Raw genomic sequence first — 27,936 nt, 5'->3', positions numbered from 1 at the left:
TAAATCAAGGAAATAAAACAGTACGTTTTAGCGATCATCAGGCACCTCTTGCTTCTTTTCTTCAATTTTTAGGACCAAATTCTCAATGACGCTGCAAATAATTAAAGAGAAATGTATGCTTTAAGAAGGTGTTTTTGTAATACTAAACTAACTATTTTAATAAACATTTCTCGAGGTTTGGAAAATTCGTTCTAGCTTTGCTGCAATCATTCCAAAAAGTACTGACGTTGAGCAGACGTGTAAGGGACCGTTCATTTTTTATGAGCATGGGGGGGCTGGTGGGATTTGGGGGGGGGGGGGGGGGGGCCACGAGAAAAAAAAATGGCACTAAAGGGGGGGGGGGGGGGGGCTACCAAAAAAAATTGAGTGAAAGAGGGGGGGGGGGGGGTCACCAGAAATAATTGGCTAGTAGGGGAAATTGAAAGTGGCTCAACACAGAAACAGATGAAGAAATTGAATATTATTTCAATTTCCTAACCACTTTTAATTTGTTTTACATACTGAGGTCGAAATCTGCATTTCATATTAACAACAACTGAGGAAATGAAGCATGTCTGTTGGAAAAGCAATAATGAATATAAACTGAAGTAGACACCTATGTTTGTACAAGTTCAAATCAATATAAAAACGTAACAGTCTCACTATTGAATCATCCGTGGGGGAGTAGTTTTCTATTAAGTGGTTGTACTCAGAACTATATCAATAGATTGTTTAATGTTCTGTTTAATAGTACTCACTTTTATAAAGACTGTTGATTAGTAAATTATTCGAACCCAGGAGTATCAGTAGACTCAGTAGTATGCCTAGTGTGAACATCCAGATTAATTTTTAATAATAGAACTGTTGTTGGTGACTTCAGTTGACGGTAAATCTGAGCAGAGTCCATCTTCAGAAAAGCTTTTAACTGTCATTTTTAATAGCAGTACTTTAATATCCAGGCGCGTAGGAGGGGGGTTCGAGGGGTTTGAACGAACCCCCTTTGAAGATCAATACTGGCGGAAGAAAAAGCACAATGAGGAGGTTGAACAACTACATGAGGTGTACCATGCGAGAGAGTAGAATGTCCGCCCTGGTTCTAATGCATATCAAACATGATATGCCTGTCAATCTTGACGAGATAGTCAATTTGTTCGAAGGCCTACACCAGAGAATGATGCAGATTACCAGCTTGGTGTATGACTATCAGCAGATCGAATAGTTATCAGAACTTGACAGGGCGCGGAATGTACATTGAACTTTCTTATTTAAGTTGAAACAATTATGCCGCAGAAATGATGTATATAGCTTAAAAAGCTGCTGTAAAACAAATTTGTGATTCGCCTAAAATGGGTCTAAAAATGCAGGAAATGAGGTTTCTGGGAACCTAGATTTTCAAAAATTTCCGGGGGAGCATGCCCCCGGACCCCCCTAGTAAGAGCGCCTCTGGCGCTCAGCAAGATTTGGGGCTCAACGAACAACCCTATCTATACCTTAGCTACGCACCTGATATCTGTGTATCCGCTGTTTTTTTCTGTTTAATATGACTCGTAATCGTTGATTGGTATGCTTCGATCCGTATTTTGTTAGTCAGATCTGTACGTGTATTAATTGTTTCTACTCGAAGGGGAGTTATTTCACGTTAACCATTTGCTTGATTAATTTTTATAGTTCATTTGAGAATCTAAATGGAAATTTAGGGTTTGCCGTTGTCGTAAACGTGTTGCTATCTATAAAACGTTTTTTTAAACAAGAGAAATCTTTACCTAAGCAGAGAACGGTAACTTTTTAATAGTACTGTAAAGAAATCACAGTAACAATTACGTTTATCTTTGATATAAACAGTACATAAGCGTTTTGTTAAAGTTAGGAGTATGATTTGTTTCTGGTTCGGCGGGAGGGGGGGGGGGGGGGGGTCATCAGAAAAAAATAGTTTCTGCTGGGGGGGGCCATGTGAAAAAAAATTGCATGCTAGGGGGGGGGTCATACAGTTTCGTAGTGGTAAATAACCAAATCCCACCAGCCCCACCATGCTCATAAAAAATGAACGGTCCCTAACACAAAGTAATAAAACTAACGAGAGAGGTAATAGTTCTGAGAAATAATGCCATGAGTAATAAAATAAATATCATGTAGTTAACTTTAATTCAAATTTCTTTTCCGTTTTGCTAAACCTAAGGGAAACACGCCACGTGCTAATTTCAGTTTCCGATTCTAAACATCTAGAGATAACAGAACTATTTAAAATACATACCTCCTCATTTCATCCTTTTTCTGCAATAAAATGGGAGTTGTAAGTAGTTTATTAAGTTCTGACAATTCCAAATGTTCTTAGTATAACTTAAAGTAAACCAACTTTTCCTTTAAGTAGTTCCAGTGAAAATCATGGCACTTATGATGATGATGATGATGATGATGATGGCGATAACGCTTCGGTGTGGTCACGTGATGATGAGTGACAATGATGATAATTCCAATGGAATTGAAGTAATGTGAAATGATGATGCTGATGACGACGAGGACAACGAAAGAGATTACTTTGTCTGTAATGATCCTGATAAAAAGATAAACGCTTTTGTATTGTTTTAAATCACGAGATAGTTTACTTGTTAGAAAGGCAGACGACGGCCTTCAGTTCTGTTGTTAAAAGTTAAGGAAATTACCTGTTTCTCATCAACAGTGTTTCCTTCACCTTTAAGCCCACGAAGTGTCCTACAAAGAAACACAAAGTAATACAATAACACGTTTTTATTTTCAAAGGAAAATAACACACCATCCATAACTGATCCCGTCCTGTTATCTCTCTCTAAGTTATCAGCACGCATTTGTGTTAGTTTTGTTGTATTATTACAGTGCAAACTTACCCGTGAAGGTCGGTGTTTCTTTCTTGTAGAATTTTGAAATGAGCCTAGTGACAGATCATAGATCAATGCAGTTATGAACAAGTGGCCTGTAGGGATTATGAATGGAATTCACTCCCGAAACTTGCCAGCTTACTAAAATTGTCCAGTTACTAATTCCATCCTTCATCAATTCACATAGAGTGTACCTTTACACGCCAACCTCCTCCCCCTTCCTCTACTCCAATTTTGGCTCTGTTCTCATTCCTATCTCTTAAGTCCTTTTGCTCTTCTCTATGCCCAACCCTTGTCTCATTGTCTCTTTTGTTTTGTTCTCAACCGTAATCTCCATTTATTCTCTTCATATGATTTCTAATCTCCTGATTCCAATTTTTGTTTCTGTCTCGTAATCTCGTCCTCCTTCCCACTTCACTCCCGTCACTTACTGTTCCCTCTATTTAATTTGCCCAACCCTATGTACCTTTCTCCCTGTCCACACAATATCCCCCTTTCCCCCTTATTCTTCGTTTAAATGCCCCCCCCCCCCCTGTTCCCTCTTATATCCCTGTTCCCACATCAATCCACTGTGACAATTCAGAACCTATACAGGGTAGTGTGGGGACTGTTCATGCTTACTGTGGAAGGGTGGTGTCCAAGCCAGTTGTTGCTTAAATCTAAGAAGACCAGTGTGAATATAAGTTTCGTCCATGCGAGTTAATTCTTGTTTGAACTTTTGCAAGGCATACATTTTCATGTTCCGTAGGCAATTATACGCATCGGTAATGACCGGCTGAGTCTTATCTCTTTAAGTGAAAAAACGGAATAACCCATGCCTCACGCGGACACTGAGAGCCCATCTCAGCATTAACGGTACCCGACTGTGGACACTGTGCAATCTCTACGATTGTTTATCTTGAAAATCTAGTAGCAAATTACGGCACATAATATGCACATAATATGCTCATTTAATGGTAAGTTCATGTGTTCGTCCAGGTTTAGACTCCGCAGCGACGTCCCGAAAGTCACCCAACAGTCGAGACTCTTCTGCCTCTTGGATTCTATCAACCTAAAATCACAAGACCGGTGATTTTAGATTGGACAGCGAGAATATCTTAGTAGTAAGGCAATGATTCCTCTCTCGTTTGCCTTTATGGCAAAGCAACAGGTGTTTTAAGTAAAGTGTCTACACCAAGCAAAAGTAATTTAAAACCAGCTATTTAAAGCCGGGTTGCCCTGTGGCGTGGTGCGGATTAATCACTTTTTCATACTTCAATGTTTTAAATCTCATTCTCAACAAACATGTCAAATACACTAAAGAAATCTGTCTACATGGTATCCACTAATTTAATCCATTTTCCTGTTCATCAAATTGCTAGAGTCCCGTACCCATCCATTTTGATAATCTCAACCAGCCAAAGCTATGTCCTATCTCAGCCTGGTTTCCAGTCTTCGCTGACGCATTATCGAAGAAGCCATTAAAGTTGATTTTACCATTCGAACCCATGAATTTTACAATTTCGCCAATTAATCTCCCATTTACCTTTCCATTTGCCGTTTTAGCGCCTTCCATAGGAACTAAAGGCACAAATGGATAGACATTTGCCAGGATGTGACAGTACGAAGAAACAATAACACATAGCTCATCGTATCCCCTTCCCCTGTCCCTTTGTTTATACCTCCGTTCTTCCTCTTCCCCCTGTTCACACCCTTGTCCCTTAGTTACCCCTGCTTTTTTCGTTCTCACCCGTTCCCTCTCCAGTTTGCTTTTTCACCCATTTTCAGGTTTAAGGTTTTTATTATTATGCACTAATTCAATGGTTTACAACAAAAGGAAATAACAATATGTAAGAAAAGTAACATAAAGACAGCATTAAAGTTACATAAATGTGAAAAGTAAAATGTGCGCAGGGACTAAAGGAGCTTAGGCTTTCGAGTTGGTCACTGCCACGTGCAACTAACTGACGTATAACGTCATCTCCTAATTTCATTAAATCCCCCATTTTACCCAGTTCACACCATTCTACCAGCCCCCATTGTTTGTATATTATTTTTCTTAGGGGAAAGATCAAGCTTATTATTTCTCTAAATTACAAACCTGGGCCTTCTCTTTTGCGGCCTGAATTTTTTTCTTGGCTGCAGTCAACCGCTTGTATTGAATGCTGCAACGAATTTAAAAGTAATAAGGGAAATTTAATGGCAGTTACTTTCCTATTCTGTTCTTCTAGTAAGCAAGAACTCGTAGGAAGAAAATAATTTTATTTCTGCTATCGCCTCTTCCAAGAGCTTTTAACAATACAAACGCGTAGTGAAGGAAAATAGGGCTCTACGTGGTCTGTCCGGCAGGTATATAAAAATCTTATTGTAGACAATTTTAATTAAAATAAATCGTTAAGACAACAATCGCTTACTCCGTTTCCCTGGTTACCACTTTCAAGTAATGTTCTTTAGACTTTACTTTCTCTTTTAACTTCTAAAACAAAAAGGAAGAAAAACGAATGAATGAATGAATGAATAAACGAACGAACGAACGAACGAACGAACGAACGAACGAACGAACGAATGAATGAATGAATGAATGAATGAATGAATGAATGAATGAATGCATGAATGAATGAATGAATAAATGAATGAATGTATAAATGAACGAACGACAATTCTATCGGCGATTTCATGAATAACAAAGGATACTTTTTATCTGCGTGTTCTATGTTAGCTTTCAATGAGTAATAATTATCAGTTTCAAATATTTTTAAATAGAACCCATGAAAATTCGGAAATCTGCACTTGCAACTCAGTAGTTAGTCTCCTGAATTTTACAAAGAATCATGAACAAATCTTGTCTGATTTAGTAAATATTAGGTTTTCATCATTCCAGTATCGTTAGAATCTCTTTCAGGCCAATCTCAATCCCAGGCTCTCTCTTTTTGTGATTTCATCCGCCCCTGCAAAAAAAAATCTACAGGGGATACCAGATGTGTGTCCCAGGATCTATCGACCCATCCTCGACAAGTCCCATAAAATCTCGAGTCAAATCCGTATTAGGGAGCGTTCTTCCTACGTCGAACGCAAGGCAAAATCCAACAACAAACTAGATAATACAACGTAACAAGATATTCTTAAACTTGTAAGAAGAAAAACTAATCATTCGTTTCCTAAAGTAAAGGTAAAGCCGGAGGAATCAACTCTGATTGGCTATCACCACGAAATGCTCTTGATAATTTATGCGACATGATTTCTTAGTGATTTTTTATTGACATACATTTTCTTATTTTTCTCGTTCTGTTTTAGTTATTTCAGTGTTACGCTTACAATATCACCACGAACAATTGGGGTTGCACCAAAAGCTGACTGTTGTCCAGTATAAACCAGATTATGATAATGTCAAGTCTATTAACCGCCTTTGAATCTCAGCGTCGCGTCCTGACGTCATCGTTTTCATCATGCCTTCAATGGGAAATAGACCAACTTCTAATTTTACTGATATCGAAGCAGGTTCTTTAAGTTATATAAAAAAAACTTTTTATCACGAAACCCGCGTGTCTCTACTGAAACGGGACCCGAAGCTCTGCGTGACGTCGCACTAGATTGACGGGAGATGAAATGATAACTGCTAATGTGGGATAAATTGGCCACAAAGTGACGCTTTTATTTCACCCGACATCAAGAAAATCGATATCATAAACATCACGCAATCTCTTAAGCAAAGGTGGGGTTAAATATCGGCAAAGAGCCAAGTCATATTAAAAGGCAACAAAGGCCTAAAAAGAAAGTCAAGAAAGGCCGGAGCATGGGGAGGGGGCGGGAAAAATAATTCTTTTACAGTACCGGAAATCTGTGTTCGGATTTTAACACGATGGGAATGAAGGCGAGAAGGACCACGAGATAAATTGATCTTGCCCATAACTTCGGTGTTATTAGATATGACCCCATTTCATTGGCTGAAGTTCTATGATTGACAACGCTCCCTGCCCCATGCAACGGCCTTTTATCACGAAACCCGCGTATCTCTACTGAAACGGGACCCGAAGCTCTGCGTGACGTCGCACTAGTTTGCTGGCGAGATTGACAGGAGATAAAATGATAACTGCTAATGTGGGATTGGCCACAAAGTGACGCTTTTAGTTCACCCGACATCAAGAAAATCGATATAATAAACATCACGCAATCTCTTAAGCAAAGGTGGGTTAAATATTGGCCACCGCCACAAAAATGTGGCAACCCCACCAAGACGAAAAGCAGAGCTTGGATATCACCGGTAACAAACCTATTAAAGAGAACGGTAACGATGCGAGCCCATGACTGACCAACGTTACGTTCAACATGAAAACGATATAGCACAGGTAGCCCAAGCTCGAAATATGAGCGCTAGTTACGCAACGGTTGAAAAATATAAGGATTTGTATGGGAGAAAAACGGTTTATTTTAGAGGCTAAAAATATGAACGAATTTTTAAATAAAAATCACCCACTTTATTTCTCTTGTGTATGTCTTGCCTGCTATGTGGTTTTTAGGGCGATTTAGCGCGATTCCAGTGAGTTTTAGTACCATCGCTCTCTCTCTATAAAGGATATATAGAGAGAGAGCGATGGAACTAAAACTCACTGGAATCGCGCTAAATCGCCCTAAAAACCACACAGCAGGCAAAACATACACAAGAGAAATAAAGTGGGTGATTTTTATTTAAAAATTCGTTCATATTTTTAGCCTCTAAAATAAACCGTTTATTTCCCATACAAATCCTTATATTTTTCAACCGTTGCGTAACTAGCGCTCATGTTTCGAACTTGGGCTACCTGTGGGTAACCTAGCTTCCTGTCGCACAGAATCGAGAGTGATACCAGCGAACTGTAGCGTGTTGAATGGCCCGACGGTTTTCTCCTGTGCTATTGGAACCCCGAGATAGCTACACATGCGAAGGAAATTGTCAAGATCGGATTGACATTTTTCCTTCGTAGGGGCAATGAAGAGAAAGTCATCTAAAATGTGCACAACACCTGAGGCATGGAACAAATCTTTAGATAGCCACTCGAGAGCTGAACTAAAAGCTTCGAAAATCGCACAGCTGGAACTACATCCCATTGGCAGAGCGCGATCAAAATAATACTGATTAGCCCATTTCATGCCTAATAGAGCGTGATCCTTAGGATGAACAGGGATGATGCGAAATGCAGATTTAATATCGGTCTTAGCCATAATACAGCCAGCTCCTAACTTTTTGATGACAGATATGGCATCACTAATAAACGCATAGCGAACTGATGAGAATTCTTCAGGAATGTAATCGTTAACAGATGAACCCTTAGGATACGACAAATGGTGATTTTGGGATCCTTTTTGGGAACGATGCCTAAGGGAGAACAGCGTAAATTCGGAAAAGGAGGTGAAGAAAACGGGCCGGCTATTCTGCCCGCCTCGAGCTCCTTTTCTAGTTTAGCGGTAACAACGTGGGGTTGTTCTTGTGCACTCTTCAAATTAGGGGATTCGAAAGGGCGCCTTTCCCCCATAAACTTAATTCGAAAACCAAAAGAAAAGCCATCAATCAAATATTGTTTTAAAGCCGGAGCATAACCGTGCAAAAGAAAATCAAGCCTTTCCACCCTTACGGGGGTGACCGGACTGCTGAGTAGGGGGATGGGCTTGTTTGGCTCCGGGGTTGGCAGGGGGGGCGCGTTGTGAACTAGGGGATGAACATTGACTTGCGGGGTGGGGTGAACCACATTTGAAACAAACGTGGTCGTAGCGGCACCCACCACAGAATCGCCCGGCGTGAAATGCCCAACAAGTTCCCTTCGGAAACGACTGGCCGTTCCGAGAGCGCGTGGAGACCTTATCAGAGGGAACCTGCGGTCGAGCACGAAAATTTGTCACTGCCCTTAGCCATAGTTCCCAATGAATAGTATCCCAATGGTATTGGTCGGGAGCTGACTGTCTTATGTAACGAAACTGTTCGTCATAAAATGACCAGTCACCTGGTTTGGACGCAATGTCCCTCACGACCTCGCAGTATTTCATCAACTTAGGAGCCTCAGTAGGAAATTTTTCTACATAAATGGCGACAAAAGTATTAAAAGCTGACAACCACTGACGGAGGTTATGAATCTTCTTAGGTGGCTGGCTAGGTTCTAGTGTCAACTGGGGCTGAGTAGACGACGTACTTGAGGGAGTTAGGGACAGAGAATAACGATCGGTATTTGGGGACAACGAAAGCAACCCGCCAAAATCAACATATTCGTTACCCCAAATTTTTGCTTTGAGTTTTGGGTTAACTCTAGAGCCGAGAGCTATGGCTATGCTTGAAAATGGCTGCCGAGGGGAACTCTGAGGCTGAGTACCTTGTGTTATAGCTGTGATATCCCCTTGAATGGCCTCACTGGCGGAACGCTCCCCATCAGTTTCAACAGGAGGAATTGAAGATGCTCTGGGGTCTTGAGCCAAGCTGTGGGTGCCCCCGGGTCCCAACGCCTGTTGTATCGCCTGGGAAATGGTCGTCGAGATGGAGGTGGATAGCGTTTGCAGATCAACTGAGATCAAGTTCTGGTTGTGGTGGTTGCTCTGGTTTTGAGAGGCAACAGCTACGTCTAGAGAAACTTCAGAAAGGTCGGAGCCTCGCGTGCGTTTCTTTCTCCTTTGCGTGTTGGACTGATCGGAATGCGCACGCTTCTTGGGTGGCATGGCTTATCAATAAAATTTCTTAGATAAGAAACTAGATTACGGTAAAATAAAAATAAAAAATAACATGATCCGCAGAGGGACAGCACTGGAAATAATGCGCTTGATAGCGACGGAAATGAACTAAAAAATTATCAGATCATTTAGCGCCAGAAGTACTACAGTGCCTAAGGCAAAGGCAAAATACCGAGCGCAAAGGACACACCCAAAAACTGAGCGGTCGGAAAGGATTGTACACTCATGCGGTAACTGCCAGCGCCTAACATTGAGCCAGAGCCAGTAAAATAATTATACGTGTGCAGCCAAAAAGGAGTACATACGTGCATACATACGACTGTATAACAAGTCGTGCAATCAAACAGCTTTGTAGCTGAGTCAAACGTAGCCGCGCCCAAAAAGGGGCAATGGCTTACAGCAAATATATAAGGCTGACACAAACAATAGGTGAACGTATTAGTAAAACATCAAAGGCTCGGCATAGGGCACAACTGAGAGCTGGCAAAACATGTAAAGATCTGTGTCAGAATAAAGCAAACTTAACAAACTCCTTCCGAGGAGGGAGAACTTGGCAAAAGGCGCAAAGATCGCAGGACTGCCCCTCTGAGACTACGATATAGCTTATGCTGTCCCCTAGAGTTCAAATGAACGCCATCGGGTGTATAAAAATTGTCTTTCGCCTGCCAAAACCCTCTATGGCCCCAAAAATTGGCACATGGTATAGGATCTAACACAACCCTGGCAGGTATCGTGTTAACATGCCGACCTTTGTGTTAAAAGCCTCAGCTGAGAATCGGCGAATAGTCTGGCACACGCACACCAACTGCACCCCGCATGAATCGTGTAGGAAATGAACAAAATCATCGATTGCTGAACCAACATGTAATGGTGAAAGGGTAACGAGATCATTACTGCCTAGTTGGAGAATGACGACATCAGGGCGAAAGGAATGAAGGACATGTGTGTCGAATTTTAACGTCTTTTCGACTGTTCTACCCCCAACTCCGTGCCAACGTATTAGCACAGGCAAAGAGATTTGAAAGTCAAGATCAAAATCGTTGGAATTATTCTGGACAAACTGCTTTAAGCGCTTAATAAAGGAATGCCCGAGAATCAACACTTGGGGGGTGGAGTTAGACATGTCCCAACTATTGCCCGAAAAAACCTGCGCAGCTGAGGTCAAACGGTACAAAAGAACCTAAAGTAGAAAGGAGAAACGAAGAAAAAGAAAAACGTTTAACTTGCCTGAAAAAATAATTCTTCTACAGTTCCGGAAATCTGTGTTCGGATGTTAACACGATGGGAATGAAGGCGAGAAGGACCACGAGATAAATTGATCTTGCCTATAACTTCGGTGTTATTAGATATGACCCCGTTTCATTGGCTGAAGTTCTATGATTGACAACGCTCCCTGCCCCATGCAACGGCACACCTAAATACTTAACTATCACGGGCCTCGAGATAAAATCACATTATGCTTATGTCATAATGTTGGCCTTTCTTTATTTGAGCAAAATCGTCACCTTTTGGTTCACCAAGTGTTTGAACTCATTTCTATTTATTCACGATATTTATATGTAAGTCGCCTCCTCAACTGAGTGGTCGTCTTACGGTCTCACTAGCAGTTTTTTTCGTGGACTGAAATTTTACCGAAATGTTAGAAGACAAGCACAAAGCAATAACCTCATGCCAGGTTTGTCTAAATGTTTTAGCCTTGCAAAAACCCAACAGCGTATTCACCAGGAAACGACACTCGCAATAACCTTAAACTTCTAACCTGATATATTTCAACTGAAGATGGTCGTTGTACGACCGAAACATGTTTTGTAAATTTAAGTGTGTCGTTATTCTAATAGAAATCATCTTGCCTCGTGATTGGGTTAGAATAAATATCGTTTTTCACCTCGTTTCTTGACAACGTGAATAATGCCAACTTGGCGCCAAAACTGCCTTTAACTAGCGAGACGAAATCTTGCTGTACCTCTTCTTTCGATCAATTTTAGTAAACATGTAAAATTTTCAATAAGCGCAAATTTGTGTTTACTTAAGTTGATTACTAACTGTCCCAATTTCAACCACATTTACATTTTTTTTAACAAGTCTTAGCTGCTACAGCCAGAGTGCAGCCATCCAATATTTTCTTTTCTTAAAGCAGAATAGAGACGTCTGATCCAACGCCGTTGTTAGTTGTATTTCAGTATCCCTCTGTTTCCCTAGGATGCGGGACTAGGCTCTAATTGGCAGCTTTGCGCCTGGGAATTGTTAGAATAAGTCAGTGAACAAACGGACAAACGAAGGAAATAACGCAAGAAAGAACACAATAACCTACGTCTAAAATACAATTAAATTACGATGCAAATTCCAACAAGAGGCTAGATAATACAACGATAACAAGACCTACTTGAACTTGAAAGAAGGAAAACTAAAATATTATTCGTTTCTTAAAGTAAAGGTGAAGCCAGAAGAATCAACGTACTCTCATTGGCTATTGCCACGAAATACTCGAGATAAATTATGCGACGTTTTTTCTGAGGGATTTATCGTTGACAGACATTTTCTTATTTCACTCTTACTGTGTTAGTTACTTCGGCGGTTTGCGTTAGAGTATAACCACGAACCATTGGAGTCCTGTATAAACCAGTTAAAATCAAGTTTGTTGACCATCTTTGAATCTCAGTGTGGCGTCCTGAGTCATCGTTTTTATCATGCATTCAACTGGAGATAAGCCAACAAATGTCTAAATACATGATTAACTTCCAATTTTACTGATATCGACGCAGCTCCTATAAGTTATAGAAGAAAACTTTATGAACTGATAACAATCTGTTATAAAAAACCGTATCATTTCGCCAGAGGTTTTTTTTTTTTGACAGAGAATCAGTTTTCAGTGTTGGAAAGATATATATGTTATTCACCAGCCGGGAGGTCCGTATTGGGAAAAACTGTGCCCGAGGCCGCAGGCCGAGGTCGGTATCCAAGACAGAGGGCACAGTTTTTCCCAATACGGACCGACCTAGGCTGGTGAATAACATTTTTGTTTTTTTCTCAAACCTAACGAAATGCTTGCAAAAAAAAACCCGAACAATTTAGGGCTGTAATTATGGCAAGATTCTCCGTAAACTGAACAATTTTATAGCGAGTGGATAAACAGAGGTAATGCAAATTAAAGAAAGAGGGTTCACCGAAACATTTTTTTTTTTTTGCGTAATAATAAAGGTGATTTAAAAGGCTTCCAAACAAACTTTGAAACATTTTGTATAAATATCTGTCACGATCTGACACCTGTTAATTAGAGAGCGCGTAGGAAAAAAGCGCATGTACACTTTTGAATGAACAACAGTTCAGGTGTCAGCGTGGCAAACAAAGTGAACGATATTTTCTTCAAAAACAGTCAAATGAGCTAACGGAAAGTATTATCCAAAGAACTTGGATTAAGTTCAGTTAAGTAATTAGAATCGGAATCATCGCTGATGATAATTCTTCTTTTCTTGGGCTTCGCGGACTTTGGGCTTGCTTTCTTCTTTTTTACGGTGAAAGTTAAATGTGAAAGAACAACCTTCGATCTTCCCGATGCAAGCGCCTGAGAAAACTCCTGGCTTATTAACATCTTTGGGAAGTTAAGTCACCGGCAAAGTGCTGCTCTCGTGGAGGCTGCTTACTGTTGATGATTAAGTGCTTTGTTCACCGGAGCGGCTTAAAATCAAGGACATTTTTCGCTGATGCTCAACCGACGCTGCTTTGTAAGAATTGAGGCTCTTCAGTTTTCTGTGACCGCCTAGTTGAGCGATGTAACTGACGGGAACTTCTGCATCCATGAGGCGAGAAATACACGTTTTTCGAACGGAGTGGTTAGTAATATTCCCCTGTAAGCCTGCTGCTTGTGCTGCTGTTGTCATCAGTTTGCCAATCTCGTTCTTGCTGAGTGGTGCCTTCATGTACCAAATGCTGTTGCCTGGTCTGATCTTCTTCGATGATTGATGGCCAAGTAAAACGGGCTGTCAGCATTGTTCATTTCTTCTGGATGGTGACTTTTGAATTTCTTGTAATAATAAACTGGACAACGTTCGTTGTTTGTTGCCTTGGCCGTTGGATTATAAAATGCTCCTGTATCACCATTGCCACGGCGGGTCTTGGATCCTCTCTCTGATTTCCAAATCAGACCTTCATTGCCCGTTTCGTCGTCTGTTTGAAGAACAAGGTCTCCCCATTTGAGTTTTCTGCTTTCGTCTCGGGCACGGAATCCAAAGTGAAGTGCCAATAACCACCAAACTGTGCGTTGGGGCGCTTCAGGGTTTTCATCGCCAAATTCACCGGAGCGAAACAACAAATCTTCTTCAGTATTGGATAGTTCTTTTGCGGCATGAGGGCGATTTCCTTTCGCTTCTTCAAAAAACAGCTGTTTCTTCTTAGAAAGAAGAACTTCCCTGGACTTATGGAACTCTCGGTCTTTGAGAATGTTTAGTTTGGAGTTCTTGTCGTTTAGATATCGCTGCAGGCTTCTTTGAAACGATTGTAGCGTTGCTGGCTCAAACGCTCCGCCATCTTTCTTCTTTATCTCCATCATGAAACGACATATCAAGATGTTTAGCTCGTCTGCAGGTATGTCCTCAATTTTTCTGGCTTCGCCCACCTCAAGAAAGAATCTTTTCCAAACGTGTAGGTCGTACTCTGTTTTTTTCACTATGTTTTCCGGTCGTTGTGATAAAATATACTTTTGCACACTCTTCATTGTAAACTGGACATTTTGCTGGTTTTCTTCATGTTGCGAACCAATGTTTTCTTTATCATTGTAATTTTCCATCTCGTCGGGGTAATAAAACTGGCTTTCGCTGTGGTAGCTTTCGTCTGAGTCTATGTCGAAATTATTACTTGCCATAAAAAGTTAAAGGTTTACATGATAAGCTTAAATTTATGAAAAATTGCAACGAAGCAAGTGATGTAATCGACGACTCTTGATCACGCAAAGGATACCGCCCGCTGTGAGCGGGCCGGATGGGAGAATACCGCCCGCTCCCGGAACCAATCAGATCGCAGGATTTGTAGAATACCGCCCCCTCACGCACTGAGAAAAAAATAAATACGGTATATAGCCCAAGCTGTACAGTCAGCTTTTCTTCATTAGTTATACATTTTCTAAATTTTTCTGATTACAGTCATCAGGATCCGGCACCTTCCCTTTGTTCGGTTGGCCCTTATAGGTTTTTTTAAAGTTTTCAGAACTAAAAACGAAATATATTTTTCAGGCCTTGTTTTAGACAGTGTTAGACGCACTATATTATCTTTCGTACATTTGCATAGCTCTAATACTCTACGACGTGTAGAGAGGCGGATGGAGGGGAGAGGGGTAAATTGTGGGTTTCAGAACCTTCTTCCCTTTCCAAGGCACTTATGAACTTAAAGAAAAGTTAAGCTAAAAGCAAAACAAACCAGCATAGGAATACAACAAGAAATTGGTAGAAGACCACCTTCCATCTTTCTTCGATTTCTTAATTACACATGCAAGCTTAAGTGAAAAGACCAAAAGCAACACAGTCAATGGTTATTTATTCAATGAAACCTTCCAGAAGTTGTTCCTATTGATTGTCTAATAACGCCCTGAACAAATAAGTAGTAGTAGCTTAGGATCGTCCTGCTTATGACATTCAGCAACTTTCAGGTTCAAGTTTTACTTGTACCAAGAAAAAGACAGTCTGCACAGTTGATTCCAGCAAAATATGAAATTAAAAGGAACATTCTTTACAGCACTTGTAAAAAAACGTGCATATCAAAGCAAGAAAAACTAACTTACGCTTCAGGTTAAACGAAATCTCGATTGTTTTAATCTTTAAAGTTTGTTCTTTGTTTTATTATTGTTATTATTATTATGATGATTATTATTATTATTATTATTATTATTATGATTATGATTATAATTATGATTATTATTATGATTATGATTATGATTATGATTATGATTATGATTATTATTATTATTATTATTATTATTATTATTATTATTTTTTTTTTTTTTTTTTTTTTTATTTTTTTTTTTTTTATGTTTGTGCTCATGCACTACGTTGCATGCAGTTCAATGGGCTGGACACCTCTTGTCGCTGCGTTCCCCTTACAAATCTTCTTAACCGCTTTCCTGAACTCTTGCATTCTTATGGCATATATCAATGGATTGACTATAGAATTGGCATAATAAAACAACATTAACGTTTCGTTTATTTGCACATGTGTTGCTCCAGGAGAAGTTTGACTGAATATGTCATTTCGCTTAACTGCCATCCAAATAGATATGGGCAGAATAGTCAGGATAGAGACGACAGTAACTATGCTTAAGGTTACTGACAATTTCCTTTCTGAGGCAACTGCACCAAAATGCCGCGGAAGAGGGTTACTTTTGACTTTTATGGCAATGATAACGTTAGAAACAGTTATGATAAGAAGGGTAAGACAAGTGTAACATGCAAATGCATACGTAATTGAAACTAAATAGAACGCTTGAAGAATAGACGTCATGGATGCCAGAAGCAAAGTTATAATCCAGCTGCCAATAATAACTTTAAGGTAAAGCCATTTCTCTATTAAACAGTGCCTAAAGGGGAAAAGTGTAGCGTGCAACCGCTCTAAAGAAATTAACGAAAGATTAGCTTGAGAAGCTAGGGGAAATATGAAGCCTGAGGTTAAAATGATGAATTCCTGCCGGCTGAAACCATTCCCACGATCGAAATCTAGGACGAACACTTGCACTGGTCCCGTCACAGCTCCCACCAGTAAATCAGCCACAGTCAGGTTTATTATCAGATACGTAGTGCGCTTGCGTAATTGGCGATTCCTTGCAAAGGCGACCACAGTGAAAACGTTGATTATAGCTATCACAATAAATTCAATGAGTAAAACTTTTTTCCACGCATTTCCCAGCTTTTCTAGCATAGGATCTTCAGTAGCGTCACCAACCATATTTCAATAAAACTTGAACGTTCCTTATCCTCGTGTTAATTCGTTGTAAGCTGTGAATAAGAACAAAGTAAAGAAAACGATGTTCAGCCGTTGCTTACAGAGATATATTTTATTCCTATAGTAGACCTCTCTTTTTAATTTATTTCAATGATTCATTCGTGTTCGGTGTGGCTGTCTCGCCGTTGTTTTGAGAGACATGAGCTATTCCAGTGTCCATATATGATCATAGCAATGCCTTTAATACGTAAGTTAAAAACCATGAATGTTTTTCAAATGAGTGGAGCAAAAAATCGTCAACCTGAAATACGAAAGGCAAAGTTTCCGAGAGGTTTCTCCTTTGTTATTTTGCCAATGATGGTCTGTTTGTAAAAAAAAAAAATACTTAACTTATTAAAATTGACTACCTTATTGAACGGTAGCTCCTCTAAAATATCAACAACAAATTTACTTTTTTTGCGTCTAGTTTCCATAATTTTTCCCATTAAAAATTGTTTGATCACATGATTATCAATCGTAAATCGTCGCTGCATTTTCTATTTTATTGTTTTATTGTTATTTACGTAAATAGTTCTCTAAAGGGACTCTCCTGACGGAATATGAGGAAATCCGGAATTTCAGTTTTGAAGGTGAGTTCTCGGTATTCTCAGTCAGCCGTTCTTAATTTCTTGTCTCGTCTACGATATCTGCGACGCATTTTGCCGTATTACTCCAAACTATGTCCTAGTCTGCTTTAGTTGAAGCTTGTTCTTGTCATCGTAAAAATCTGCGAATGCGGTGAATTCTCGTTTTGATAAAATGATAATTGTCTACACGAAGTTCATAGGTGTATGTAAATTAATTTCGATCAAACATAACCACGTGTTAAAACGATATTAATTCAGTGCTAAAACATCAGCTGTACCCATATGGCATAAGGTGAAAGCAAGAACCTGATCGGTTGTCTAATTTCTTTAGTTGTTTTTATCCTTCTTCAATTTGTAAGTTTTGATTACGAAGTCATCGAAGTTCGTGCAAATCATGGCTCACTAGATATTTGGCGTGGAAATTGGCTCTTTTCCCCGAACTAGACAGGAAGTGTGCCAGATATACAGACTTCTTTGTAACGAAATTTTTCCGAAATGTATTTTTTTCGAAGATAAATTGCTTGAATTAACTGTAAAACTACCAAACCTTTTCCCAAAACGTATCTCAAGTATAAACAAGGTACTACTAAAAACGGCAGGTGCATAACTAAGGTTCTTTAAATATTGAGCGAAAATTAAACCATATATTTTCGTTTTGTAAACTCTCTTGTCATTTAGCCATCTGCATTAATAAAGAGGAGCATTGCCTCATAATTTGTTTTAGCCTTGTAGTTGTCTTATCTGCGGTAGAACAACTTAATATTTAACTTAAATAAATACCAAACATTAGTCCATTCCTTAAAATTTGAACTAAATGATCCAGCTCTTAACGTCACCTTGTAGCTAAGTGGCTAGCGACCGACCATAATAGGGAACGTCATGGCGTTCAGAAGATAGTTCTTTCTTTCAAAATCGTGACTTTTGGAATACTACATCAATTTTTTTCATTTCATTATTTGAGTAAAAACGTCACTTTTATTCGACAAGTGTTTGAATTCATCGCTATTTATTCACGATATTTATATATAACTCGCTGCTTAACACTGATGTTGCCTTCAGTAGATTGTCTTTCTTACTAACAGTAATCTTCGTGGACTGAAACTTTACTGAAATGTTAACAGAGAAGCACAAAATCAATGTTATGCCAGGTTTGTTTGAATGTTTCAGCCTTTCAACAGCCCCACTGCATATTCACCTGGAAACGGCGCTCACAACAAACTTAATGGGAGTTTATGAAACCATCTGCAAACGCTACCCTTAAAAAGCGCGATATATTTCTGAGAGAAACATTTTTGAACTTGATTGGGCTATAATAAAGTATCGGTACTCACCTTGTTTGTTGATAACGTGAATAATGCCAACTTGGCTCCAAAACTGCCTTTAACTAGCGAGACTGAATCTTGCTACAAACAAGCGGCTTATTTGCATCAAATTACCTTTTCTTTTGATCAATTGTCCAATTTCTTACAGCATGCGTGCAGACGTCCCACGTTTCCTTTCCTTAAAGCGGAAAAGAAACGTGTAACTCAACGCCGTTGTTAATAGTGTTTCAGTATCCTATTTCTGTAGGATGAGGGATTAGGCTCCAATTGCATGGTTACTTTGCACCTGCGCATTGTCAGTGAAAGAAAGAACGGACAAACAAATCATCTAATTTACCAAGAGATCACGCAAAAATTCTGTCTAAAATACAATAAAATTATAATGCAAAATCCAAAAAGAGGATTAATAAAACATTACAAGTTATACTTAAAGTTGTAGGAAGGAAAACTAAAATTAGTATTCATTTTAGCGCAAAGGTAAAGCCAGAAGAATCAACTCTGATTGGCTATTGCCACGAATTAGTGGAGATAATTTATGCGACATAATTTCTTAGGGTTTTTCATTGACAGACGTTTTCTTATTTTTCTCTTTCTGTTTTAGTTACTTCAACGGTTCCGCTTAGAGTATCACCACGAACTTAACATCCGGTTTCTTGACCACTTTTGAATCTCAATGGCAAAATAAATCAACAAATGTCTAAAACAGGAAGTTCTGGTATAAAAGTGACCTGGCCAAGCCATTCTCACTTTCAGTTGACAATCATCTATCAGAGCGTAAACAACATGTGTCTTTTTACGGCGCTTATCGATAAAATTGACTTAGGTTTCAGAATAAACCCCGTTAAAAAAATTAGAACTTAATATCTTATATTGTTGTGGTGATATTATGGACTTTTTAGGCATGTTTTTTTTTTTCAGAGGAAGCTTGAGTCAACAACTTCCCACGACTGAACGGCGTCTAAATTTAGATGTCACGCCCACAAAGGTGTGAGACTAAAGAGGGTCTTCCCCTTTTGTAGCGGAACTTCTTGTTTAAAACATCATTACCTTCCAATTTTACTGTAATCGACGCAGCTTCGATATGTTAGACAAGAAACTCCATCAACTGAGACATATTTTTTCTAAAAACTAATTTCATTTTGTCGGAGGTCTTTTCGAGGAATCAGTTTTCATTATTTGCTCACGTAAATCGATAGCGCCATTTGATGTAAGGAATTCGGAGCCATATAAGATGTTTCTTACTTGCTGTAAAGGCTGGATCTAGGAACGACTTTCGTAAGGGAATCGCAGTTTAATTTCTTAGAGATAAACTTTCGTAATAACTGAACATCACAGTCCGCTTTTAAATACAATAGCATTAAAAGATATACAATAATATAACTTTCCTTAAACTGACACACTAGTGGGTAACAGTAATTATGCTTGGCCATCTGAAGGGAAACATTTGGTTACCATACTGGTTTTGCAGATATTTTGCTCAACGCTACTAAATCAAGCTTCACAGAGTTGATTTTCAATCAGGGACTGAATAACATTTAGCAGTTACATATAGCAGCTAATGGAAACTTTGACTTTGCCTTAATGCGCAATAGAGTTGCGCACTTCAAAAGAGAGGAAGAACTTTAAATGGTTAATAACGATTGCACAGAAGCCCAAAAGTATTGTTTGGTGCAATGACACGAAGCACACAAACGTCATAGCCGCTAGAGAGCCGGACATTATCCTGCTGGTCCCCTGAGAGAGTTAAACGCTGGTTATTAATACTCGCTTCTCAACATCGCTGATCTTAACACATTTATAGTTTTCTTTCTACGCAATATCTCATTCCTAAGATTTGGAACGATTGTGGTATCTCGTGTAGTAAAATAATTACGATTAAAGGTCATATAAGTTGAAAGGAGACTTACCAACTGGTCATTCTCTTTTTGAAGCTCGCTGCTCACATCCAATTGTTCCCTAAACAGAAAATAATTCAAGCTTATTCGTCCATAAACTTTAGGATCACTGGCAGCCAAAGGAGCATAAGACCAGTGCAATTGTTTGGTCAGATGAAAGCACATATTTTTAAAAAATCTACTCACTTTTTCATCTCTATTCGTGATGATCAAGTGCTTCCTGCACTTTTGAGACCTAAATAAGAGGAAATGAAATGAGATTAAATCACTCAAGCAGTTTAAAGCCTGGGTTTGAAGGGTGTTTACAAATTTTGAATGATCCCCTATATCTTCGGTTTGTCTGCCTAGAACATGATGAATTTTTTCCTGAATATATAACTCGATGTTTTCTTTTGCCTTAACGTATAATTTTGATCACGTGACCAAAAAATTAAAATTTCGTAAATCGGCGATACGGCGGCGAATTTTCTTTATATAGATAACTGAATCAGTGTTTTCGAAGCAGATTTAAAATATTGAACATTCTCCGTTTGAAATGACTGTTCTCAAGTTTTTAAATTGGAGAAATTAAGAAATGACCTTTGTTCTGACAATTTTTTTCTGCAGAACGATGAACGATCACTCCAAGCGTGAAGCGATGAGATGAGATGAGATCAATAAAACAATCAGCCATCCAACCAATCAATCAATCAATCAATCAATCAATCAATCAATCAATCAATCAATCAACAAGCCAGTTAATACATCAATAGATAAGCATGGCAGTGACTGGATAACTTCAATAAAAACCATTTCCCTCTTTACGGTTTAATGTTGCACGGAAATATGAACTTTATATGAGTTCAAGCATCAAGGCTCCACATTCTCCAGCAAAACGCGACCACTTATTAACAGGCCTCTTGCATTTAAACGTGTCTTTGCAATTTTGGAGATGTGGGTCAAGTGACTTCTAAGTGCAAGGAAGTTATTTCCGTTTTAGTTTGTATAAACCCACCTGCTCTTTGCAGCTCTTTCCTTCACTTTTCATTTGTTTCAGTTCACTATACGGAAAAGAGGTAGAAAAGTATTAGCATAACGTTTTAGGTAATGGCTGTCGATAAACTATTACTCGGGCAATCTTAACAAACATATATAAAACGAGAGAAGAAGAAAAAAAGAGAATCGATAAAGCGATTCCTGCAAGTGGTACAAGCTTCTAACAGTATTTACACTATCAACATAAATCCGTTTTCAAGATTTCAACCTGAGGTTATTCCCCATGCTCCTAACAAGGTTACCATTTCGTTTTTTCCATTTGAGATTATTAACAAGCCATACTATGGCACGTCAAGTTTTGTATTCACCTATAACTAGTGCAAATCGAGATATAAAATTAACCAGAGAATATGACTTGGTGTTCAATATATTTACCTCTCCATCTGCTGCCTCGTTTCCAGGACGGTCTGTTGATCGAGTAAAAAAGAAAATAAGAAAAAAACAGGAAGAAAAGCTTTAAGGGTGGATTAAGTACTGGATGAAAGATTTTAGTAATGTAGTGAAGGATCTATGTAGAGGTGGGGGGGGGATAAACTTTGAATTTAACCTGCAAGGGAAGACGCTTTTTCTGGCACAGACAAACACAAGGAACAAGTTTACTTCAAGCAAAGGAAAGCGAACGATTTACGACCGGGTGAAATAATTAAACAAACCTGGAAACTTTCGTTCACTTCATCGAAATAGGCCTTTCGCTGTTCCCTCTATATCAAAACAAAAAACGATCAATAAACAATGTGCCAACTGCTTTTCCAATTTTTAATATTTTGGATCAACATAATAACTAATCTGATCAACAACCATTTGGTTTATTCTCAGAAGAACTTCATGGGGGATTGAACTAAATTTGTTCGAATAAAAGCTGAATATGAAACTTAAACTAAAAAAATATAACAGTATACTTTAGCGTAAATGACGTCATCTGGTACCTCTTGCTTCTTTTCTTTTATTACTCGAACCAATTTCTCAATATCCCTGCAGATAAACAGAAGTGCATACTTTAAGAAGGTGCTTTTTTGATATTAAAAATGACCATTAAAATAAACATTTCGCGAGGTTTGGAAAATTCGTTCTAGTTTTGCTGCATCATCCAAAAATGTACGCTGAGTTAACGTTTAACACAAACGAGAGACCCTGTAGTTCTGGGTAATAATGCCATGTATAAATAAAATATTTAATAACATGGAGTTGTCCCACAATATTTTCAATTTTTGATTCTAAACATCTAGAGCTACGAAAATAATAATAAACAACGTACATACCTCTTGACTTTTTCTGCAAAAAAGAAGGGGTTATTAGTGATGTAAGTTCTGTCACTGATTGCTGTCAGTAACACAAAATAATAATAATAATAATAATAATAATAATAATAATAATAATAATAATAATAATAATAATAATAATAATAATAATAATAATGGTTCACAGGTTACGCTACGCTCCCTGTGGTGCTTCTTATACTGTGCATTCAGATAGTTTTACTGCGCATAATAATAATAATAATAATAATAATAATAATAATAATAATAATAATAATGATAAAAATAATAATCTGATGATGATGATGATGATGATGATGATAATGGTGAAGATGATGATGATAGCGATGAATTTGTGATCATATGATCAGCCACAACGCGATGCAATAGCACTTTTACATTTTTCATTGAAAATAATCAACCATGACTGGTCTCCTCCCGTTATCTCTCTCCAACTCCTTCTTTATTGGAGAAAGACAATGCAATTGAAAGACATATGCTTTATCAGTTCATTTCCGTTCTGCAATAAAGTAGGACTTGATGTAATAAGTTAAAACAATTAATTTTCAAAACCTTTATGGTATAACTTTGGAAAAACACTTATTTTATAGTAATTATGATGATGATGATTCGGTTTGGTCACGTGGTGATGGTGGGTGACAATGACGATGATTAAGATGGTAATGGAATGATTTCAGGATAACCAGGATGATAATGACGATGACGACGATTAAATCAATGACTTTGTCTGTAATGGTGATGGACGAAATAAAAAGATGAATACTTTTGTACCTTTTAAATTAATCGAAAGTTTGCTTGTTAGAAAAGCAAAGAGAGCCTTCTTTTCTGTTGTTAAAATTTAGGGAAATTACCTCTTCTTGATCAACATTGTCGTCTTTGACTTTCAGCTCCTGAAGTGTCCTAGAAAGAAACACAAAGTAATACAATAACACTTTTATATTTTGTAAAGAAAAATAACACACCATAACTGTTCCCGTGCTGTTATCTCTCTCTAAGTTATCAGCAGACATTATTTTAAGTTTTGTTGTATTATTGCAGTGAACACTTACCCGTGGAAGTCGGTGTTTCTTTCTTCTACAAATTTTAAATCAGCCTGTTGACAGATGAAAGATACAGTTATATACAAGTGACTGGAAGAAATAATGTCTTGAGTTCATTCCCAACACTTGCACTGAAACACCTAAAATTTCCAACACTCAAATTGAACAGTTCCTAATTCCATCTTTCATCAACCAACATATACAGTGTTTACCCTCATCCCCCCCTATGCCAGCTTTGGCCCTGTTCTCATTCCTAATCTACTAAGTCCTTTTATACTTCACTATCCCTCAACCCTTTTCTCACTGTCTCTTTTCCTTTTTCCTCTCAACCGTAATCTCCATTTCTTGTTTTCATACGATTTCTAATCTCCTGATTCCTTTATTGTTTCTCACCCCTTATCTCCCATAACTTTGTCCTCCTTCCCACGTGACTCCCCCTCCCACTAGTACCCCTATCCCCCATTCGTACCCCTGATTCCCAGTTTCTTGTTTGCTTGCATTCCCCCTAAAATCTCGTATTCCTCCTATTTAATGGGCTCCAATTTATGCATCTTTTCCCCTGTAGACACAATACCCCACTGTTCCCCTTGTTCTTCGTTTAAATGTTTTAGCCCCCTGTTTCCTCTTTTATCCCTGTTCCGGCATCTATTCCCCAGTTCCATGGTTTTGTCCCTCTTATTCTCACTTCTTTCGGTTTTCCCATAGATAAACTTCCCCTCTTCCCCTGTTCCTTACTTTATCCCTCTGTTCTTCCTCTTTCCCCTGTTCTCAACCTTGTCTCTTAGTTTTCTCTGCTTTCCTTGTTTCTACCGTTCTCTCTCCAGTTTGGTTTTTCGCCCATTTTTCATCTCCTAATTTCATCATTTCTCCCATTTTACCCAGTTCACACCATTCTACCAGCCCCCATCATTTGCTTATATTTTGAGAGAAAAAACGAGATTCTCATCCCTCTAAATTACAAATCTGAGCCTTCTCTTTTGAGGCTTGAATTTTTTTCTTGGCTGCAGTCAACTGCTTATATTTCATGCTGCAACAAATTTAAAAGAAATAAGGATAATGAATGTAATCTGCCCTTACACTTAGCAAAAACTCCATAAGAAGATAATTACCTAATTATATTTACTTAGAGCCCTTGACTAGAGAAAGATCCGAGCCTTTGAAGAAGAGCCTTTGTAGATACTTGCATTCGAGCATTGCCAGAGATTTTCATAAATCGGCCGATTTTCGTCCACTAGCTAATTTCGAATTCCTTTCTCATATTTGTCCAAATCGGCTCGATCATTCAGTAGGTATACATTAGCTTATAGGAAAGCTGAGATTTGTCTTTGTGTAATTGACTGCTCTTAGTATTTTGCAATGTAAACGGTTGGAGGAGGCAATGAGGCGAGTTGCAATTGGCACCTGCTACACTGTTCTAATTTAGAAACCTTTAGCTTAACCTGATGTGGCTCTGAACGATCCTATCGCCTCTTTTAGGAGATCTTAACACTACACACACTTAGTGAAGGAAAAGAGGAGGTTTGCAGTTGGCTCTATGTGGTCTGTCCGACGGATATATAAACATCCGATTGTATTTTAATTAAAATAAATGATTAAAACAACAATCGCTTACTCTGTTTCTCTGGTCACCATTTTCAAATACTCTTCTTTTGACTTTAGTTTCTCTTTTAACTTCTAGATCAAAAAGGGAAAAAAGAAGAAAAATGAGCGAGCGAATCAATGAACGAATGAATAACAAGGCTATGGGCGATTTCATGAATAACAAAGTAAGCTTTCGCTTTGCAATAGTTATCAATTTCAAATTATTCAGTCTTATTAAATCCCATGAAAATACGAAAATCTGTACTTGCAACTCAGTAGTTGTCTCCTAAATTTACAAAGAGCCAGGAACATGTACTGTCTTGTCTGATTAAGTAGATATTATGTTTTTATCATTCCAGTATTGTTAGAATCTCTTTTAGCAGATCGCTCTCAAATCTTGTCATGAAATATCCACCTCTCTTAGAGCGGTTCACTCCTACATTTTCTTATGAAATTCAATTCTCCTCCAAACATTTTAAATAGAAGTTCCCTCAGGATCACAGGCATTGCACTTACTAGTTACATCTCTCTTCAATATCAAAATGTACTTCAGTTTCATTTTGTGGCTGATGACAATTTAAAAATCGTCAAAAGCAAGAAAATAAAGTAAATGCATTTCTTTTACATATTGAAGAATTTTTCCTCGAAATGCTGAAAAACTTTTGTCCGCATTTCTCATTTTTCCTTTTAATATATCACAGTGTATTATTTCAGTAGCTGATGACAATTTCAATTCTTTTTCGTTTCGAAGAACTTTTTATGGAAGTGGAGAAGAATTTTTGTCGGCATTTCTTATTTTTCTATTTAATATATCGTAATGTACTTACCTCATTTTCACGCTCCTGGTGATTCAACTTTTTCCCCATCTCGAAGAAATTATTTCTTCGATCTAAAATAAAAGCAGATTTTATTGCTTTTAGAGTCACCTTATAGACTCTTCCAATTTTTGTTACCGATACTTAGCAAACGAAAGCTATTCAAGCCAATTAATATCGGTCGGCCAGATATTACATCTTTTCTGGAATTTTTCCCAAAATGCCAATACTGGCATGCTTATCTCACTCCCCCCCCCCCCCCCCCCACCTCCCCAAGTTTTGTGCACAATTTGTGTTACTATAAATCGATTTTTATTGATTTTGAAAACTAAAATGTTGACAACTTATCAAGATTAAGTAAAACGTCGTACTTATTTGCGCGACAAGCTGCCATCAGTTGTTATGAGAGACATTTGAAAAACATTCTTCTCAGAAACAACGAATCAAGAACTCACAGACCAACTCAGTGTCGATGACAAGCTGAATCGTCAACGGGAATTGGAAAAATAAGCGAGTCTGTAAAAATAAAAAGCATTTAGAAGCTATTTTGTGGCTTTTTATTGATTGATAATTTTTTTTTCACTTAAGTAAGATTTGGCGCGTTTAACTTTATTGAGTTCGAAAACTCCAAGTAGATCTTCTTATATCACCAATGAAATCATTTTATATTTATTATTTAACTTAAAAGTTTGGGGGTTACCAGAAAGCACCGCTAATTTTTTTGTTGACAATGGTACACAATGTTCGGGCGCCATAACACCCGTACAACTTAGTTGCACGCGTCAGATTACCAAACAAATATTTCACAACAATTTAAGAAAACACTGTAAAAAATATGTTAGTTTATAAGAACCTGTTGCTGTTTAATGAAACATTGAAGTTAAATCGATACAAAAACCACTTCCACAGAAGGACTGAAGTGCCAAGATAGATTCTTTGTACGGCTTACATCTTCGCGCGTGCAAAGGTGAGATTTGGGAAGTGGCGACAAAATGACTGACGCGACAACTTGAAGACGCGACTTGCACTCAGCCATTTTCATTGACCAGTCAGATAGGAGAACATGATCGATTTTACTAAATCATTTCTCTGAAGACAAACATCTGGGTACGAGATTACTGTTTTCATTCACTGCGTTACTTTCATCAACATTTTCTGAAAACTCCGAGTAAATCTCCGTTATGACGTCAATCTAAATGACATTTGGAATTCGATGCGCGCAACTCTTCTAAAGTTCTAAGCATTCTTAAAATGACGTAATAAAAGGATTTTTTAACATCTAGCGTAACCATAGCAGGTGTAAAAAATAAACAATAATATTAAATACAACTAAACACTGTTTGCACCTTTTCATAAATGTGTTCCACTCCTTTAAATATATGTCATTTAAAGTTCTTACATCCGTATTTATTTCAAACGTATGGAAGTGATATAATGTATTGAATTAAAGTCAAAAACTGACAATTTTTGCAGCAGTGTGGTTTTACTGTGTTTGTCACAAAATAATTCCTGAACACATTGCGTCCCTACTATATTTTAATATTCTCAGTTAACGCCCTAGTATCAAAGGCTTCGGAAATGTTATGTTCGGCAACTGTAGGTGGGGGAACATTGCAGCAAAAATTGCATGGCGGATTTTTATTCCGACAGGATCCGAATGAAATTTTGGAAGCGAGCGATCAAGGAAAATCGGCAAATCAAGGCGAGAATTGAAAAGCCTTTCAGATGTGACTACGTAAGGTGTGCTTACTAACCTGATGGACGGCCTGAGGCCATTTTCTTAGTTTCTCGCTTGTCGCTTTTTTTAAATATCTCGTTGAAAATAACTGATTCGCTTTTACCAACGTATCCCAAAATCTTCGAGTAAATTGACCTTTATGACGTAGCATAATTATAAATGCGCGCTAAGTCTGTTTGCTAG

General features: G+C 38.2%; 3 protein-coding genes across 7 annotated transcripts; all 3 read right to left on the bottom strand.

The window, feature by feature from the left end:
- Window positions 1–27: 27 nt before the first annotated feature.
- LOC146463239 (uncharacterized) lies at window positions 28–27,883 on the bottom strand. Its single transcript, XM_085084746.1, has 8 exons — window positions 27,770–27,883; window positions 26,028–26,089; window positions 5,225–5,286; window positions 4,912–4,975; window positions 2,841–2,884; window positions 2,640–2,688; window positions 2,231–2,250; window positions 28–91 (listed from the first exon to the last, which is right to left on the bottom strand). Exons 1-8 carry the CDS (start codon window positions 27,789–27,791, stop codon window positions 28–30), a joined length of 387 nt encoding a protein of 128 aa, XP_084940872.1. The 5' UTR covers window positions 27,792–27,883.
- Window positions 8,147–10,775, bottom strand: LOC146463241 (uncharacterized). Its single transcript, XM_085084717.1, has one exon. The coding sequence runs from the start codon at window positions 9,486–9,488 to the stop codon at window positions 8,400–8,402; it is 1,089 nt and encodes a 362-aa protein (XP_084940843.1). The 5' UTR covers window positions 9,489–10,775; the 3' UTR covers window positions 8,147–8,399.
- On the bottom strand, window positions 15,495–23,675 carry LOC146463240 (uncharacterized). 5 transcript variants are annotated; one of them, XR_014856969.1, is made up of 9 exons: window positions 23,629–23,675; window positions 23,431–23,479; window positions 22,229–22,274; window positions 21,956–22,003; window positions 21,678–21,709; window positions 21,262–21,307; window positions 20,454–20,502; window positions 20,280–20,328; window positions 16,436–18,658 (listed from the first exon to the last, which is right to left on the bottom strand). XR_014856969.1 is itself a non-coding variant. In XM_085084822.1 (8 exons), the coding sequence occupies exons 2-7, from the start codon at window positions 23,445–23,447 to the stop codon at window positions 20,464–20,466; spliced, it is 228 nt and encodes a 75-aa protein (XP_084940948.1). In that variant the 5' UTR covers window positions 23,448–23,479; window positions 23,629–23,675; the 3' UTR covers window positions 20,156–20,328; window positions 20,454–20,463. The 5 variants fall into 5 exon arrangements, 4 of the variants coding, with proteins under 4 accessions (XP_084940946.1, XP_084940947.1, XP_084940944.1 ...); XM_085084822.1 differs by lacking the exon at window positions 16,436–18,658 and having other exon boundaries at window positions 20,156–20,328; XM_085084820.1 differs by lacking the exons at window positions 20,454–20,502; window positions 21,262–21,307; window positions 21,678–21,709; ... (2 more) ...; window positions 23,431–23,479; window positions 23,629–23,675 and having other exon boundaries at window positions 15,495–16,477; window positions 18,382–18,658.
- Window positions 27,884–27,936: the final 53 nt, after the last annotated feature.

This window comes from Pavona decussata, unplaced genomic scaffold (assembly GCF_977016875.1).
Source record: "Pavona decussata unplaced genomic scaffold, jaPavDecu1.1 SCAFFOLD_180, whole genome shotgun sequence".
NCBI classification, from domain to species: domain Eukaryota; kingdom Metazoa; phylum Cnidaria; class Anthozoa; order Scleractinia; family Agariciidae; genus Pavona; species Pavona decussata.
Note: the sequence above shows the minus strand (reverse complement) of the source record. Positions and strands in the feature narration are given on the sequence as shown.